The sequence below is a fragment of the Elephantulus edwardii genome, unplaced genomic scaffold (assembly GCF_000299155.1).
Source record: "Elephantulus edwardii isolate Elephantulus edwardi_28Jun2011 unplaced genomic scaffold, EleEdw1.0 scaffold00068, whole genome shotgun sequence".
NCBI classification, from domain to species: Eukaryota; Metazoa; Chordata; class Mammalia; order Macroscelidea; family Macroscelididae; genus Elephantulus; species Elephantulus edwardii.
The window spans coordinates 10,973,195-10,991,628 of NW_006399818.1; the positions used below are offsets into that span (position 1 = coordinate 10,973,195).

Sequence of the window (18,434 nt, forward strand, 5' to 3'; positions counted from 1 at the left end):
GAGCACCGCTACAATGCGGCCGGTGCGTCGCTGCTCGAGCCGCCGCTGCAGCTCTTCTGGACCTGGCTGCTGCAGTGGATCCCGCTCTGGATGGCCCCCAACACCATCACCCTCCTTGGCCTCGCCGTCAACCTGCTCACCACGCTCGTGCTCATCTCCTACTGCCCCACGGCCACCGAGGAGGTAGGACCTGCTCCCAACTGCTGGTCCCGGAGCCCCGGCCCCGCGCCGGGCCGCCCGAGCCTCCCAAGGGTCACCCAGAGGCCATCACACCACTGCCCCGTCCTGTGTCCGGCCAGAGTCTCACCCTTATCACCGAGAGGCTATCAGTGTCACGACCCGAGTCCCGAGGCTCCTCAGATCGTCCCTGAGCCCTCGAGGGACTGTCGAGACCACCCCACCCCAGAGACGAGGCTGTGAGCTGGTGCAGCAGGCTGCTAACCTGGGGACCGTCCCTCGCTTCTTCCATCCTGCCATACACAAGGGCTTGTAGCTCGGTTGGCCAGCCACGTGATGCCCCTTTGGACACTTTTATAATCGTCCTTTTCTCAAAGGTTGTGCTAGTAATCTCGAAATAACTGGCTCTCAGCAAAGATAAGTTCCTTTTAGCATCAGTAACTTTTTAATGAAAAACAAGAATCCTGTGCAATACCATAAACCTTATCATTAATGACCATAGGCCAGTAGATTTTTGTTAGCAATGACTCTGACTTGTGTCCACCATAAAAAAAAAAAGATAAAAAATGATCACAGTAGACATCTGACGAGTGTGGAGGGGCAGGGGGCAAAGTCGGGTGCACTGGTTGTTGTTATACGCCGTTTAGTAAAAATTGACTCCGGATTTTCAGAGGTTGTAACTTGAAGGAGAGAACATGGACCATCTTTCTCCTGCAGAGCAGTTGGTAGATTTGAACAATGTGCCTCTGGGTCGGAAACACAACTCTTTACCTACAACGCCACCACAGGTTACATCAGGTTACACTTCCCTGATACTGTATGCCTTCCAAATAATGAAATGAATGTTCAGTCATATTTGAGTGTAGGTCCTGGGGTGACCTAATTCAAAATGAAGTTGGAGAGCAGAAATGATACTGGGAATATTTCCATCATGTAGAATGTATGCATTTGTTTTTATTTTTCTGTTTGGTAGAGCCAACATGGTCTTGCATTCGTAGCACAGTTCATCACTAAGAGCTCCCTAAAGTCAGATTACCCACCTAATTTCCCTAATAACCATAATAAATAACATGTTGCAATTGTTTCAGATCAAAAGACATGTTGCAGTGGGAAAATAATGCTGTCAAGGACCTCTTTAAAGGGCCAGCGAGCAAGGATGTCACATTAAAGACTAAGGTGCACCCGATTCAAGCTATGATCTTTTCCGTTACTTGCTATACATTTGAAAGTTAGACAGTGGATAAAGAAGACTGAAGATGGATTAATAACTTTGAATTATGGTGCTAGAGAATAGTACTGAATATCCCATGGACTGCCAAAAGAACAAATAAATCTATCTTGGAGGACAGGCACTCAGAGTGCTCCCCAGAAGCAAGGATGATAGTATGAGAAACCTTTTCTCAGTACTTATTGTCAGGAGGAGTCACTCCTTGGGGAAAGATAACATGCTTGGAAAGATAGAGGATCAGAGATAAGAGGGAGGGAAGAAAGAAGGGAAGGAGGGAGGAAGGAAACTCAACAAGATACACTGACACACGGATTAAACAGTAGGCTCAAACAAGAGGGAGATCATGACTGGCACAGGATAAGTACAGCAAGCTTCAGATCGGCATGGTAGTCAACTGGAAGGCACCTAACAGCAACAACTGAACAATGACCAAATGTTTATTTACATACCAGGTGGTGCTCTTAATCCTCATAAAACCTATATGAAGGTATTAATATTGAAGATCACTGCCATTTTATAGATAAGGAAATGAGCTCTTCTAGGGCCTCCTGACTTTTAAGTAGAGACAGGAATTGCAAACCAGAAAGCTAAGCTGTATCTACAGAGCTTTATCACTCTCTCATGGAACTTGCCCATTTTAATTTGATTATGTACCTCTTTAAACAGGTTTGAACAAGATAATCTACCATATTATACGTTCAGGTGGCAGTTACTCATTCATCTACCCTGATTAAAGGCAGATGCTTAGTAAATATTTGCCAAGTTATTGACTGCATGAATGAAATCATACAGTGTAACCTTGCAAGAGGTCTTTTAACCCTTACTTCAGTTTTAGCTCTTCTTGGATTGAGTGTTCAACATTTAATGAGCCTGAGTAATTTTCTGGGGAGAAAGCAAGAGTTAGAGGTGAATGGATATAGCAACTGAATTGTCTTCTTGTTCATTGAAGCAGTTTCCTGGGAACAGCAGTCTAATAGGTGGTCCTTACCCCAATTTCTTGACCTCTTAGGATTTGGAGTTATTTCCCAATCCCAATATGTTACTGTCCAATTGATTCCAATTCATGGTGACCTCGTTTGTTACAGAGTAGAATTGCTTTGTAGGATTTCTTAGTTGTAGTCTTTATAGAACCTGAAAGCATGCAGTTCGAATGCACCAGCTGCTCTGCAGGAGAAAGATGGACAGTCGCCTTCCATGCAGTTACTGCCTCTGAAAACCCGCTGGACAGTCAGCTGTGGGTCAGTTCTGACTCGATGGCACACAGCAACAGTCTTTACAGAAGTTGCTCACCAGGTTTTTCTTTTGCTGAAAGGACCTTACTAAAACCAAACCCTCTGGCCCACTGAGTCATTTCCAACTCATGGAGATTCTGTAGGACAGAGTAGACATTCCCCTTGGGGTTTCCAAGGCTGTAAATCTTTGCAGAAAAAGGCTGCCTCTTCTTCCTCCCCTGGAGCGACTAGTGGATTCATCTACCCACGGAGCACTTTAGCCATTGCACCACCAAGGCTCCTTGGAATGACCTTGGACGTTATTTAATGCAGTTCTCCTTTTAGTTATGTGAAAAAGGAGTGTTCAACTAAAGGAGTGTTCAGGCCCTAGTTCTACTGCTCCCAGTTCATTATTATACACGTCATTATTGTTTTACCTGTATTGACTGTGGATCTCATTCTTTTCACTTATGTAATAGCGGTTTTGTTTTGTATTCTTGACATGTGAATATAAATCCATGTCAGCATGTGTGTCAACAGTGTGTATATGGCAGATAAGCGGTCCTAGCATAGGACCAATTTGAAGGACATTGAACAATACATTTCTTTTGTCTATGATGGTAGGAAGACTTTAAGAATGATTTAATAATCCAGATTAGAGTTCCTTTTTGCACTACAAAGCTAAGAGTTGTGTGTTGGAGTAATAGTGTTGTTATGTTCCATTGAGGCATCTGCAACTCACAGCGACCTTAAGTACAACAGCTCTATCTTTAGCCAATTTCTTTGTCTCTGATACACCTATCCCTATTACCCCAGTCACTGAATCGATCCATCTCATCCAGGGTCTTTTTCTCTTGCACTGTCCCTCCCCCCTTCCAAGCATGATGTCCCTCTCCAACGACTGGTCCCTCCTGACAACATTTCTAAAGTATGTCAGACGAAGCTTCAGAATCCTTGCCTCTAAGGAGCAGCTTGGTTTCATCCTCTCTATGGTGGACCTCTTTGTTCTCTTTGCAGTCCATGGTATTTCAACATTTTTCTCCAGCACCACAAATCAAAGGCCATCAATTCTTCTTCTGTCATCCTTAGTCATTGTCCAGCTCTCTGATGCATAGCAAGTAATTGCAAAGACCATGGAAGAATAGTAGAAAAGACAAAAACCTGAAGACTTCTGTGAACAGAGTTGTTTGGGTTTTTTTATAAAGTATTTTTATTCCTTTGAAATCAGATATCTTTTTATTTCTCACCTCCCCATCTATTTTCCTTTAACAGCCCAGTCACTTATCAAACATCATTTACTAAGGGTAGGGCTCTTGTAAAGGCGAGTTCTCTCTTATGAAAAGCATAATGTGACATTCTCATATTTTCAGGAAGTGAAAGTTCCAGAAGCCCAGTCAGGGCTAAGAGCATGAAGCAAGAGAGGAGTACCTAAGCCTGAACGTTTCAGGGGGCACTTCCATGACCCTGTAGTTCCGTGGCTGACAGATCTGTTTGTAACACATGGGGTCACTTGGAGTTGGAATCAATGTCAAGGCAGCAGCAGGACCCTTCCTGCTGAGGTTTTCTTTAATTTATGAGGCTTAACTTTCCTTGATTCCTAAAGAGTATTGAATCTACCGCGGACTGCCAATAGAACAAACAAGTCTGTCCTGGACGAAGTGCAGTCAGAATGCTCCTTTAAAGCATGGATGGTGAGAATTCATCTTACATACTTTGGATATGTTAGCAGACAGGACCAGTCCTTCGAGGAGGATATGCTTAGAAAAATAGAGGGTCAGCAATGGAGAGGAAGACCCTCGACCAGAAGGACTGACACAGTGGCTTGTTTACAGTGGAGACTGTAAATTTAACACAAGATCAGGTAAAGTTTTGGTCTTGGTCACTTGGTGAGTTAACACTTGGCTCATTAACACCTCATAACAACAACAAAGGAATCAACTACACAAGCTATTTCTCCTGTAAAAGAAAAAATAGAGTGCACATGTGGTTAAAACATAGCACTGTGTGTGGAGAAAACAATTTTAAATCCCACGACTGGTGTATTTGACCTTGGACATGATTTCTGAACACTTGGTTTTTGTACAGTTAGCAGAACGGATGTCACGCGGCCCACACAGTCCCTGTCGGTGGCAGCGTGTGTCCTGGGATTCTCTGCCCAGCCTCCCCGCCTCCCTGTTCCCCTTGGCACAGTGAGAGGCTGCCATTTTCAACAAGAACTTTAGTAATTACTGGAAAGAACCCCATCAAACTCCCATCAAATTGATTCCGAGTATATTGTCCCTCCATCGGTTTCTGAAGCTGCAAAATCAATATAAAGGAGAAAAATGGCATCTTTTCCCCCCAGGAGAAGCTGGTGGATTCAAACTGCCAACCTTTCAGCACATAGGATAGGGGAGTCGAAGGGAGAATGAAAGCTGCCATTCAAGTTAGGTGTTTCTCATGTTTGTGAGGAAGTTCGTATGGCCCTGATCTATGGCCCTCATCTACTGCCTGCCTGCTCCTGCCCCCGGTTTATAATCTGTCTCATTTCCTAAAACTTGGTATGCTCCCCTGGGAGAAGACATTATGCTCAGAAGTGTGAGGGACAGCACAGGAGAGGAAGACCCCGGATGAGATGGATTGATACAGTAACTGGGGTGATGGGGGTAGGTGTGTTGGAGTCGGTGAGACTGGCTCAGGACTTGGGCAGGCTTCAGAGCTATTGTACATAGGGTTGCTATGAATCACAGGTGACTTGACAAGCATATAACAGCAACAACAACTTCAGAGCTACAGAGACCTCTGAAGGTACAGTGGTTAAGTACTCGGCCACTAATTGAAAGATTAGTGGTTCAAATCTACCAGTGGTTCCTTGGGAGAAGGATGTGGCGGTCTACTTGTGTTATGATTACAGCCTCAGGAACTCTGTCCTATCCTGCACCATCATCAGTATCTCTGACATACTTGAACCATTGCTGCAGTTACTGTGTCAGCTCTATTGAAGGTCTTCTCTTTCCTTGAACTTCCACTTGTCCAAGCACAATGTCTTTTTCCAAACAATACCCCCTTCTAGCAACATGCCTGCAGTAGGGGAGATGAAGTTGCGCCGTCTTTGCCTCTAAGAAACACCCTGGGTGGAACAGGACATAAATGTGTGTTCTTTCGGCAGTCCAGGCCTATAGTAGGGCCTCTTACCTAGTGGGTCACACAACACAATCACCTGAGCTGAGAGCTCTGAGGTGGTACAGGTGGTTAAACCCATCAGTTTCGAAACAAAAGCTTAGCAGTTTGAGTCTGTCCACTTTGAAAGGGAGGCTTGGCCCTGTGCTTCTGAAAGGTTACAGCCTATGGGATGCGCTTCTGCTGTGAAATGCAGGAGGTTGAAGTGTGTCAGGGTTGATGCCATTGGCAACTAACTTTCTCTCTGTCTGTCTGTCTGTCTGTCTCTCTCTCTCCCTCTCTCTCTTTCTCTCTTTCTCTTTCTCTCTCTGTTTGTTCTAACCTGAGCTGAGGCCAAAGGCCTGGAATTAAACCAGTTAAAACCCTGGGGCCCTTCCTGATTGTCTGATAAGACTACTCTGCCTTTCCTGACCACCAACTGCCTTGAAGAAGCCTTAGGTGGGAACCCTTCTTGAGAGAACAAAGAAGCCCTTGTCCTCACTCACGCCCTCACAGTAGAGAGTGTCTTAACTCTTTCACCGACATACTTAGAAGGTAGTATAATTATACTTACAGGAGCAGTCAGCCATTTTTCATTGTTATGCTTTCCAAAGTCAGATTAGCAGTGTGTTAGAAACTTTATGAATTTTTTTTTTTTTTATGAAATCTCTTTTAAAGATTATTAGAGTCATCTGACTGGGTACAAAGAACACCTTTTAATAGATTATCACCACATCAGCATAATCTGTTTTTTCCACTTCTCTTTCTTTCTACTTTTTAAAATTGTATTTTCTGTTTTTGTAGAAAGAGGAACCAATTAATATTTAGTAATTAAGCTCTTGTTACCAGATGAGCTAATTGTGGTTCTGTATATCCCTTTATGTGCATGTTCATTGAGACTCAAGACCATTCTAAATGCTTTTGAGGTTTTTTAAGTGTTAAAAATTCATCTACTAGATGTATTTCTCAAATTTCATTTGCTAGAAAAATGGCAAGCTTTCTCCACTTGTACATTACCTGTACTCTTTTTATTTATCATTTCTCCTTTCATTAAACTTTAAATGAATTCCCTCTCCTGTGAGATGGATTGACACAGTGATGGCACAGTATGTCAGGGATGATGAGGATAGCACAGGATCAGACCGGATTCAGATCTGTAGTTCATAGGGTCACTGCGAGTGTATTCACTTGACAGCACCTAACACCAAAAAGCTTTACAAAACAAAACAAAGAATATTCAAACCTGCTGTGTCAGCTCAGCAACCCTCATGCATGAAAGAACAGAACTGCTCTGTAGGATTTGTGTTGTTTTGCTATAATCTTTCTTGATGGAAGTAGATAGCTGAGCCTTTCTTCCTTGGTGCAGGTTCCTTAGTTCTGAGTGGGTGTCAGTCTTTAACCTTTGGGTTAGTGTAGGATGTCCTGCTGGCAGAGTCTCCAGTTGCACTGAGAGTCTGAGTATGACAGATGGGCAGTCTCCTTCCATACTCTCTACAACCTTGGAAGCCCAGGAGGATCAGCAGTGACTCAGTTCTGACTCAACAGCAATGAGTTGAATTTGCTCAGTTAGGTTTACAGCTAAGTTCAATCTGATTGAGGCACCCCAGGACCTTTCCTAAGCTTTATTAACCACAAAATCATAGATTTGACATGCTATTCCCCGTCTCTTTAATATATGTAAAGATTTTAAAGGAAAAAATTTTACCTGTTAATCACTTAAAATTCTCTGATGTAGTATGAGTATTCACATTATTTTTTGCCCTTCTTCCATATGCAAGGAGCCTTCCTAAAACTTTATACATAAAAATTTATTTCTCAAAATAAATCAAGCAAGTAAGTACGGTGGTTATTATGGTTTATTCAAGTGGAGAGGCTGAGACATTGAGAGGTTAAGTACCTGGGCCAAGCCAGCTAGTCAGGGGAAGAGCCAAGATCTGGACGTAAGTAGGCTAGCTCTCCTGTCCCCTTCGCAAGAAAAACACCTGGCATGTGTTTTTAACTGTGGAAATCATTGCTGTGTCAAATGCCACAATGATCACCCCGATAGACAGGCTTTTATAGAAAACTCCCAGATTAAGACTAAAGCAGGATTGGCCATCTATGTCTGATACAGCAGGTCTCTGAAAACCCTATGAACAATAGAAGAACACGGCTGGTTATATTAGAGGTTGTTAGTTAAAATGAGGATAAACAACTGCAGACATCCTTTAATAGATAGAGCATAGACTGCATGAAGTACGAATGTTGGAAAACTAGAAATTGCGAGAAATGAAATGGAATCAACAGCACTCTAAGGCATTAGTGAGGTGAGATAGAAAGGCTTTGTTCATGTTGAATCAGACATGTTATACTGTATTCAGAATGAAGAACAGAACGGTGTTGCATTCATAGTTTAAAAGACAATTACAGGGGGAGGGAAGAAATTATGTAACAATGAATGACTATTATTTTTTTTTTAAAGTGAACTGGGGGGGAGCTCTGGTGGCCTAGTGGCAAGGATCTGCAACTACAATCCCAGAGGCGCACAGTTCAAATCCACCAGATGCTCTGCCGGGGAAGGAGGGACAATCTCCTCCTGTACCAGTCAGATCTGATTTGATGGTACACTTACACAAAAATAATAAAATTAAAAAAAAAAAAAAGTGAGCTGGGGTGGGGTATGGAGGAAAATGTGCACCAATTAAAAAACAAAGATAGTTAGAAAGTGTATCCTGAAGTACAGTGTTGTGAATGATAGGATAATATCCATATGCATACAAGGATAGCAATTGAAGATTTTTAACAAGTTTTGCAGTCCCATATTGACCAAGGATGCAAGCAAGATGCGTTAGCGGTAATTGGTGACTAGAATGCGGAAGTTGGAAACATTGAAGAAGGAATGGTCCTTGGAAAGTATAGACTTGATGACAGAAATGAGGCCAGAAATGGAATGATCAAATTTTGCACAGGAAATGATTTCATCACAAATACCTTTTTATAAAAGCACAAACAGCAACTTTACACGTGGACCTCACCAGGTGTACTACAATAGGAATCATATCTGTGACAAAATGGACCACATCTGTGAAAGAAATCATTGGAGAACCTCAATATTAGCAGTCAAAACCAGGCCAGGTACTGACTTTGGAACAGACAGACCAGCAATTATTCATGTTCAGATTGTTGTTGTTGTTGTTATGTGCTGTTGAGTCGCTTGCGACACATAGTGACCCTACGTACAACAGCCCTAAATCCTGCCCTGTCTTGTACCAATCACACTGCCTCTGACACGGCTGGGGAAAAAAAAATATATGCAAGTATTAATTTACACAAGTCCACAAAAACCAAAATATGGTCTTGATTCTATCCTACCAGAATTTAAAAATCATTGTGAGAATAGGTGTGAAGCAGTCAACACTAAAGATCAGGACCAGATGAGCAATAAATAGTGATGCAGTAAACATTGCCATCGACCCAGGACAGACAGATTGATAGACCCAGCACCCAGCAGCAGGTTTTCAGAAACTGTAAATCGTGTAGGAAGAGAAGGCCCAAGCATCTTTCTTCTGGACACTACTGGTGGCTTCCAGTCACCTGCCTTTGGATTTGATCGTGCAAACTTCCTACCCAAGAGGCCGCCAGAGTGCCTTGTTTTTTAAAAGTAGGAAAAAGAAAGAATTTGAAAAGGTTTGTAAAGCTTAGGGATTCTTGCGGGCCAGTGGGGTGGGGTGTAGAATCCATGTTGGGGGTTTTTGTTTTATACTGCAATGATGATTTATTATTTATTATGTCTTTGCCTTTTACTCATTCTTGAATTGCTTCATGGTTCCCAGATAAGCCTTTAAAACTATGCTCTTTAGAATGGAATGTACTATTTTAATATTCATGGTCTTAATTCCAGTTGCGTTTATTCCGAGGTTGCATCTCCTTTAAACTACTTTTCCTTTAAATGGAGACCTTGAGTGTCACACATGGTTAAATGCTGAGCATCAAACTGAAGGATTGACAGTTGAGTGATTCTCAGTTTAACCCAGTGACCTTCAGAAGGCAGGCCTGACCATCTGCAACTTGCTAAAGGCCATGGCCATTGAAAAACTTACGTGCAACTCTAGTCTGGAACACATGTGTTTGCCTGAGTTGGAATCTACTTGATGACTGTTTTTCGTTGTTCTTTTAAACATTGACTTTGACTAGGAATTCCCTCCGAAACCATACGTACATTGGTTTTTTTGGTAGGAAAATGCAAAACAACTGCCCACCTTCATTGAATGCTTCCTGGGTAGCAAAAAGCCTAAGGTGTCTTTTTATTGGATACACTAATTAGTATGGTTTCTATCTTAAAAATGAAGTTACCTAGACTTAAGAGGTCCAGTAAATTGCCCAAGGTCACCTGTTTAAAAGTGACAGAGCCAAGTCCAAAGCCTTACAGGGAGTCGCATGACAGCAGCATTGCTGTCTGTACAGGACAGAATTGAGAGTTGACCATTCTTGCCTTTCAGCATTTTTCAAGTGTTATTTACTACACTTCCCACTTGCAACCATGGCTTCTGGTAAGAAGTTCAGTCATCTGAGTGGTTCCTCCACAAATGATATACTATTTTCCCCTGTTTATAAGACTTCAGGTTTTTTGTATTTTCAGTACTTTGTTTATGATATGTCTCAGAGCATGGATTTCTCTGGGTTATGCTATTTGGGGTTCACTGAACTTTTTTAATCTGTAAGTTTGGACTTTGTGCATTTTGCGTTACTAACCATTTCAAACAGGGGTTTTTTTTTCTGAACCACACACTTAACTCTTTTTTACAGTGACTTGAATGGTAGAAATTTTCCTGTCAAAACACAGATTCCTGAGACTTTTTTTTACTAATTAATTCCTATTGATCCTTCTTTATATTTCGTGACTTTTCCCTCTGTTATCTCCCCTTTGGATTAAGCCTATCCTCAGATTTTGGTTTGGTTCTTTTAATTTTCAATCCAGTATTCCTATATGTTTCTTCCTCACATCCTCTGCCTCTCCTGAGACTTTGTCTTCTCATTCATTTCAAAGAAATTTGTCTTTTCCTTGTGGAACATTCTTTAATAATCACCACTGAACCTTCCTTGTCAGAGGCTAACATTGGCACCAGTTGAGATTTTTTTCCGATTCATTGTACTTTGAGTAATTTTGGATTCTTATAGCCAGGGCATTTTGAATATTTTGTTATAAGGCTTTGGATTTTATTTATATCTGATAGAGAATGTTATTTTTCTTCAGTTGGCATTCAATTCCGTTTAAGCCACAAGTTCTGACCAGCTTCCTGTGACTAGTGGTTGTAATGCCGGTTTCCTTTTCTGAGTTTTGCGGTGCTCTTTGGGTCTGCCCCTCTGGGCTTCACCCACCTATTGCTGGTTTGAGACCTCACTGGTGATCTGTATCTTCATTCGGTTCTCAGTTCTCAGTGTGCCGTCGGATCTGTGCGGCTCATAGTTGGGACGTGCTGCTTGTTATTGAGTGCTGTCCAGCAGACTCAGCAGATCTGAACCTTGCGCTGTCCTGCGCCAGCCTCCTAATCTCTGACAGGCTTAAATCCATTGTTACAGTCACTGTGTCAAACCACCTTTTTAAGGGTCTCCCTCTCTTTCTCTGACCCTCCTCCTTTCCAAGGACTGGCCCCTTCTGACAGCATTCCCCAAAGTATGTGAGATACAGTTTCACAATCTCTACCTCAAGCGTTATGGGGCTGCTTGCCTCAGCTCCTCTATGATTTCCCAAGTATTGTAAAAACAACCACTTCTCAATCACATTTAGTTTCAGTTCCATTTTAATATTTACACTAGAATCTTCAATGTATCGTGATAATTTGTTAGAGTGTACCGTTACCATGCCATGCATTATAGAAACTTCCCCACAGTTTATTTCCTTGTCTTCTTTATTATCTTTAGTGCTACTGTTGTTGCACATTGGGCTTTTTCATAAATCCCACAATCTTTTGTTTCCATTTTTTCTTTACATGGTTACCTTTTAAAGGTTTTTTAAAGTAAAAATTGCCTTCTATTTATCCACATATTTACTGCTTCTGGCATGCTTCATTGTATTAATCTGAATTCTCATCTGTATCATTTTCTTCTGTCTTCATTTAACATTTCTTGTACAACAGTTCTTGTGTTGAATTATTTCATCTTTTGTTTGTCTGAAATGTATTTTTTTTTAATTGTTTCTTTCTTATGGAACACTTCTTGCTGATCTTCTCTGTATCGTTCCAATTTTAGTATTGTGCTGCCGAAGTGAGCACTGAAATGTCTTTATATAGCTTTTACCCCATTATTTTGTGGCATGTGTGTAGTGCTTTATACGCTGCTAACCTAAAGGTCAGAAGTTTGAATCCACCAGATGCTCCTTAGGAGAAAGCTATGTCCTCACCTATAAAGACTTCCAGCCTCAGAAGCCTGATGGAGGGTCCTGGTGTTGAGTTGAACTCCTCAGGAGTGGAGGGGGGTTTGTTTTGTTTTGCTTCTTTGTGCTTTTGTATGTTTATTTCTTCCCTCCTCCAACTTATTTATTCTCTTTATCATTGGTTTCCAGCACTTTAGCACACATGTGCTTTGCAGTGAGTTGTTAGTTACCTAGTGCTGCTTTAACAGGAATTTCACAGGTGGGTCACCTTAAGAGAAAAGAAATTTACTCTGCTGCAGTGTCAGTTCAGGGTGATGGCTCCTGAGAAAGGTGCTCATTCTCTGTTATCTCTGAGAAGGGCCCTAGTCTTTCTTGGGCCTATGTTGTTGAGCTGTCTTCATGGAGTTTGGCACCTCTCTTCCCCTATCTCTGCTTGCTTGTTAAATCTCTTCTACATCTCAAAATCAAACTCATTGCTGTCGAGTCATAACCAACTCTTGAGTGACCGACCTTCCAGTGGGTTTTCAGAGGCTGTGAATTGCATGGGAAACGAGAGAACCTGCCACTAGATCCTGAGAGGCTGAGGTGTGTTCTCTTCCACCTCACGGTCTGTGTCTCCATTATACTTTTAGGCACCGTACTGGACATACCTTCTTTGTGCCCTGGGACTCTTTATCTATCAGTCGCTAGATGCCATCGATGGGAAACAAGCCCGAAGAACAAATTCTTGTTCTCCTTTAGGGGAACTCTTTGATCATGGATGTGACTCCCTTTCCACAGGTAAGTGAGTGCAATTTTTGCACTAGTATTTGTTGTACTGATAGCTTAAAAACTAAAACTAAGGGGGGGTTTTTGTAAATCACTTTTTTAATTGTGATTTGAGTGGAAGTTCACAAAGCATACTGTTTTTTCAGTCAATCGCTGATACAAATTTTGTTTTATAACAATAATTACATATGTTTTACATATGCAGTTGTATATTTTATTAATCACAATACCCACAGTGTCTGATCATCCGTTTAGTCTCTATTGCCTTTCCCAGTTATCGGTGTAACATCTTGGAACAATTTTGTACAGTGTGTCTAAAAAACATATTCAAGCGTTTACTTATTCTTAAAAGTGTACTTTATAGTAGTGCCTTTTCTTTAAAATTCTGTTTCTCCACGGTACAAATATGTCACTAATGTGGTTACATTCTGAGCGGATCCTACACCCTGTGTCTTCCAGTGTTTATGGCCATCGGAGCGTCAGTTGCTGTCCGCTTGGGAACTCATCCTGACTGGCTGTTTTTCTGCTCATTTATTGGAATGTTCCTCTTTTACTGTGCTCACTGGCAGACTTACGTTTCAGGCGTGTTGAGGTTTGGAAAGTAAGTATGCTTTCTTAAAACTGTAATGAAAAAAAATGTAATTGAATTTACTTGCCTCCGGAAACCCTGTGAACCTGGAGAAAGGATGAAAGCCTTGCAAGTGTCGAGGATTTTCGTTCATAGGGTCGCTATGAGTCGACAGTACTTAACAACAACAACAACAAATCTGTTACGTATCACTTATCCACAAAAGAGAAACAAGTTGAAATCAGTACTTTTTTTACTGGTTTTTGTAATTGTCTGCTGTCGGTTTTATTTAAGGCCTTTGGTTCAAATTCACCAGCTGTTCCCTGGGAGAAAGATAGGCAGGTTCCTGTATGATTTACTGCTTCTTTTATTATTATTATTTTCTTGTTTTTTGTGTGTGTACCGTCAAATCAGATCTGACTGGTACAGGAGGACATTGCCCCTTCTTCCCCAGCAGAGCATCTGGTGGATTCGAACCACATACCGCCGGTATTGCAGTGCAGCTTCTTGCCACTAGGCCACCAGAGCTCCCGATTTACCGCTTCTGGAGGCCTGCTGGACGGGCAGCCGAGTCCACACTGACTCAAAGGCAACAGCAAAACAACAGCAACATGTTTAATTTGGACTTTTTAAATCAAATTTGTTAGATAAATCATATTGGTTTTTTATTCAGTCGTTCATGCAGATGTTCTCTCATAACATTTTAATTGATTAATGTAATTAATCATGGTGCCTCATCAAACCCTTATTGTGTATTGCCTTTCCTTTCACTCAGCTTTTTGCACCCCTCTTTACCGTCTCATCCCTGTGAGCTAAGATTGATTCTGTGTGTAAACTTTTTTCTTTAGCTTTTGATGTTAATTGCCTTATACAATAATTGTGATTGACTTATAACATTCAACATCATTTGTTCTAGTTTCGTCCATATTATGCATTATTTCACAAATTTTGATCATATTTTAGTGATGCATAGTTCTCCACTGTGTGTCTGCACCCCAGTTTCTGTGGCCATTCATTTATTTGTGGATACTTGGTTTATTTCCATCTCTTTGCTCTTGTAAATAATGCAGCCGTAAACATATCTGTGTATCTATCTGTTCATGTCACCGCTAATATTTCTTTAGAATATATACTGAGTAGTGAGATTACTGGAGCGAATGCCATTTCCATTTTCATCTTTTTAAGGAAGCACCAAACTGCTTTCCATAATGATGATACTGTTTTACATTCTCGATAACAGGATATGAAAGTTCCAGTCTCTTCACACCCTCACCCGTATTTATTGTTTGATGTCTTATTGAACATTGCTTGAAATCAGTGATTTAAATGAACTTTTTTTTGTCATGGTATCCATAAATATTACCTTTAAGTCTTTATTAGATAGTCTGTAGAAAAAAGGTGATACAGCACTAAAACAAGAAGCAGTTGACTGGTTTAATGAAACACTGTGATAAGATGTCTAAAGATCCTTTTTTGTGCACATCTTCATATGCCCCAAAAGGGAAATCTGTTTGACAACAGTTCTAGCAGGAGATAATCAGCTGAGGTGTATAGAAAATTGATCAACTTATGTGAAAGCATCTTGTAAATACTGTTGCTAAACATTAGATGGTACTTTTGTCCCTAGCACTTCCTTCTAGATTCCTCAGTTGATTCCAAGTCATTATTGTTGTTGTTAGGTGCCTTCTTGTCAGCTCCAGCTCTTAGATAGCCACCCACTGTATAGCAGATTGAAACCTCGCTCTAACCTGCCCTATCCGACAATCTCTACTAGGCTTAAGCCCATTGCTGCAATCACTGTGCCAGTCCATCTCCTTGAGGGTCTCTCTATATATATTGACCCTCAATTTTTCCAAGCATAATTTTCCAAGACTTGCCTCCTGACAACATGCCCAAAGTATATGAGACATCCTTGCCTTCACCATCCTTGCCTCAAAGGAGTGAATACCCAACTCATAGTGACCTTAGATGACATAGAATAGCTCCCTAGAGCACTATTCCTAGTGTGCTCTGTAGGAGAAAGATGGATTCAAACTACTGACTTTTGATTTAACAGTACAACTCCTTACCCACTAGGCCACCTGAGCTCTCTTCTGTTGCAAAAATATAGGCAGTCTCCTCCAGTGAAATTTACTGCCTCAGGAGGGTCAGCTATGAGTCTGTTCTGACTCAGCAGTACACAACAACAACAGTCTTTACGGGGGCAGATTGTGATGTCTTTTGTGGAGCTACTGGTGGGTGTGAACCACTGATCTTCAGGTTAGAAGCTGGGCACTTAACCATTGTGCTACCAGCACCCCTCTTTCTTAGAGGAGACAGGAAAAAATGCACAAACCAGAAACATTAATTATCTGCACTCCTGTTTCCCTATACCACTCACTCCCTGACTGATTTCTTTCTCATTCTCAGCAAATTTCCTTGTTTATTTCTTCTCAGCTTTGGCTTTCTGTGCCTGTTAATATTTCTTAACCCTGCTTCATTGGTGCCTGGGAGAAAAAAATAGCTCTGAAAAAGAAGCATCCAGTAGTAATGGCAGAGGAAGCTCAAACTAGGAGTAGTTTAGCAAAGAGATGGCCTTTGCTATTTTTCTCCACATTTATTCTAGATTATGGAATAATTAGAACTCTTTTCTCCAGCATTGGGGTTGTTGTTGTTGTGTGCTGTCACTTCAGCTGGCTCATACTTGACCCTCCAGTGGGTTTTCCGAGGCTGTAAATAGCATGGGGGAAAATTGCCCATCTTTCTCCAGCAGAAGACAGCTCGGGTGGCCTAGTGGATAAGGACTTGTATTTGCACCCAGAAGTAGGCAGTTTGAATCCATCTTTCTGCTGCAGAGCACACTGAGATCAGTGCCATATGTGTATGTTCTCACGTGATCCTCACACCAACTCTGTGAGAAGATACAAGAGCTTTTTGGTTGGTTACTTTTTTTTTTTTTTTTTTGGTTACTTTCTTATATTGCCACTCCACCTTGTGGTGGAACTAGGATTAAGCTCGGGTCTGTTTGACTCTAATTTGTACACTTATTAGCACCACTCAATACTGTAAAAGCAAGTGAAGTTTTTTCAGGGATGGAGATGGTCCACACTGGAGAAATGCCCTTTGTTACAGAGTGAAAATGGTTGTGGCACCTGAGCAAAGGAAGGAATATATTCCTATATTGTGGAAGTGGGGACTAAAGATTACAAAATTAATAATTTACTGGAAGTCCACAATTGCTGCAACCTTATTGCTTGCTCTGGAATGGACTTTATTTGTAGATGAGGATGCTAAGTAGTTTCCAAGTTGAACAGAGGATTCTTCAGCAAAAGGGAGCTGCCTGTTCCCTCAGAGTACTGGCTTGAGGGGGATGAACAAATCAGAAATGACTATCTAAAAAGGGGGATATTCGGGCAGGAGGCATGAAGTAGTTGGCTTACACACATTCTTGAAAGTAGTAATTAGTAAGATGATTGTAAGGGGGGGAACCCCACAATATAAAGGAACGAAATAGAAATGAAAGATTGGATGAAAGACAATGTATATGAATAATAAAAATATTAATTAGAAAGGGGAAAAGGTGCATGCCATTGAGTTTATTACACAGTGGTCCCAGCATGTTGAACAGGACCAGTTTTTCTGGTAACCTGTTCTTCAATCTTGTCTGTTTCTGGAGGTCCATTGTAAAGATATATCTTTACCAAGAGAAAGTGCTGTATCTCAAGATCGTATCTTGCATCTGTTTGTCTATAAAGACAAAGACCCAGGAACTCTGGTGGCCTAGTGGCAAGAAGTTGTGCTGCAATCCCAAAGGCATGTGGTTTGAATGCACCAGGTGCTCTGCTGGAGAAGGAGGGGCAATCTCCTCTGTGCCAGTCGGATGTGATTCAACGGTACATAACAAGGGGGAGTGGAGAGTTAAGAATTTAAAAAAGAAAAAAAAAAAGACAAAGACCCTTTGAGAATGGATTAGGTACCCTGCACATACCATACTTCAGAAAAAAAGAAACAGTATCCTTGAGGTCTAAGACCCAACACTCAGCACTAATGTTGAAGGGGAAGCTTTTAGAAATCTAACATGGATTCTACACTTGGTCAAAACTTTAAAATGGAGTACAACTCTGATTTTAGACCACTTTTTCTACACACAAACCTTTGATTTTAGACTCTCTTACAAAGATACAGTTTCTGCTCTAGGAATTTAAAAGTGCACTGTATCAAAGAAATGAAATTTACTTCTGTGATACTGTTAATACAACCATAACCAAGGGGGAAATGGCTTTCTTTAGGTTTGCCCAGTGACTGAGAAAAAGAAATGTCGATAGTTATAGAAAGGCTTCAGGCCTCCTGTTCATAGGGTCTCTATGAGTCGTGCTTGGCTCGAAGGCAATCAAGAAGAACAAACAACAAGGAAGAAATAAACACAGGCGGTAATGGAGCTATTTCCTGCTTGCCGACATATTGTATAGAAATCAGAGATCAGAAAGGCTAGCTAAAAAGTCAGAGTCACTGTGTAAAATTAAGATCAGGATATGCTTCGGTCTGCCAACCCAAGAGCACACTGCTGGGATCCATCAGCAGCTCTGCGGGAAAAGGGTGGGCAGTCTCCTGTGAGATTCACCGCCTCTGAAAACCGACCGGAGGGCCAGCTGTGAGTCGGTTCTCACTGGATGGTAAACGACAACAACAAAGTCACAGCAGGTTCACAAAACCTAGTTTTAATCTCCCAAACTTGATACTGTACACAAGACAATAATGTTGTGCTCTGGCTGCTATTACCACTTAATAATTGCCATTTGGAGGATTAAATATTATTTTGTCTTTTATTCATGTATCTTTAATTGTATTTCATAATTAATAAAAATGCTATTTTTAAAAAAATTGCCATTTTACATTTTTTTACTTCTGATGCCTTGAAAAAAAAGTACTTTCTGAAACAAACCAGATCACATCTGGTGTGTGTGTAGGTTTTTCATTCATTTGCTGCTTCTGGAAAACCTACAGAACAATTTC

At 41.2% G+C, this 18,434-nt stretch overlaps 1 protein-coding gene across 1 annotated transcript in view; it reads left to right on the forward strand.

The window, feature by feature from the left end:
• The window catches only part of CHPT1 (choline phosphotransferase 1), a 35,473-nt gene that overhangs the window by 1,050 nt on the left and 15,989 nt on the right, over nucleotides 1–18,434 (forward strand). The window contains exons 3-5 of the mRNA XM_006888574.1: nucleotides 4–183; nucleotides 12,739–12,886; nucleotides 13,334–13,475. Coding sequence (XP_006888636.1) covers nucleotides 4–183; nucleotides 12,739–12,886; nucleotides 13,334–13,475 — 470 coding nt within the window. The remainder of the gene's footprint in view (nucleotides 1–3; nucleotides 184–12,738; nucleotides 12,887–13,333; nucleotides 13,476–18,434) is intronic.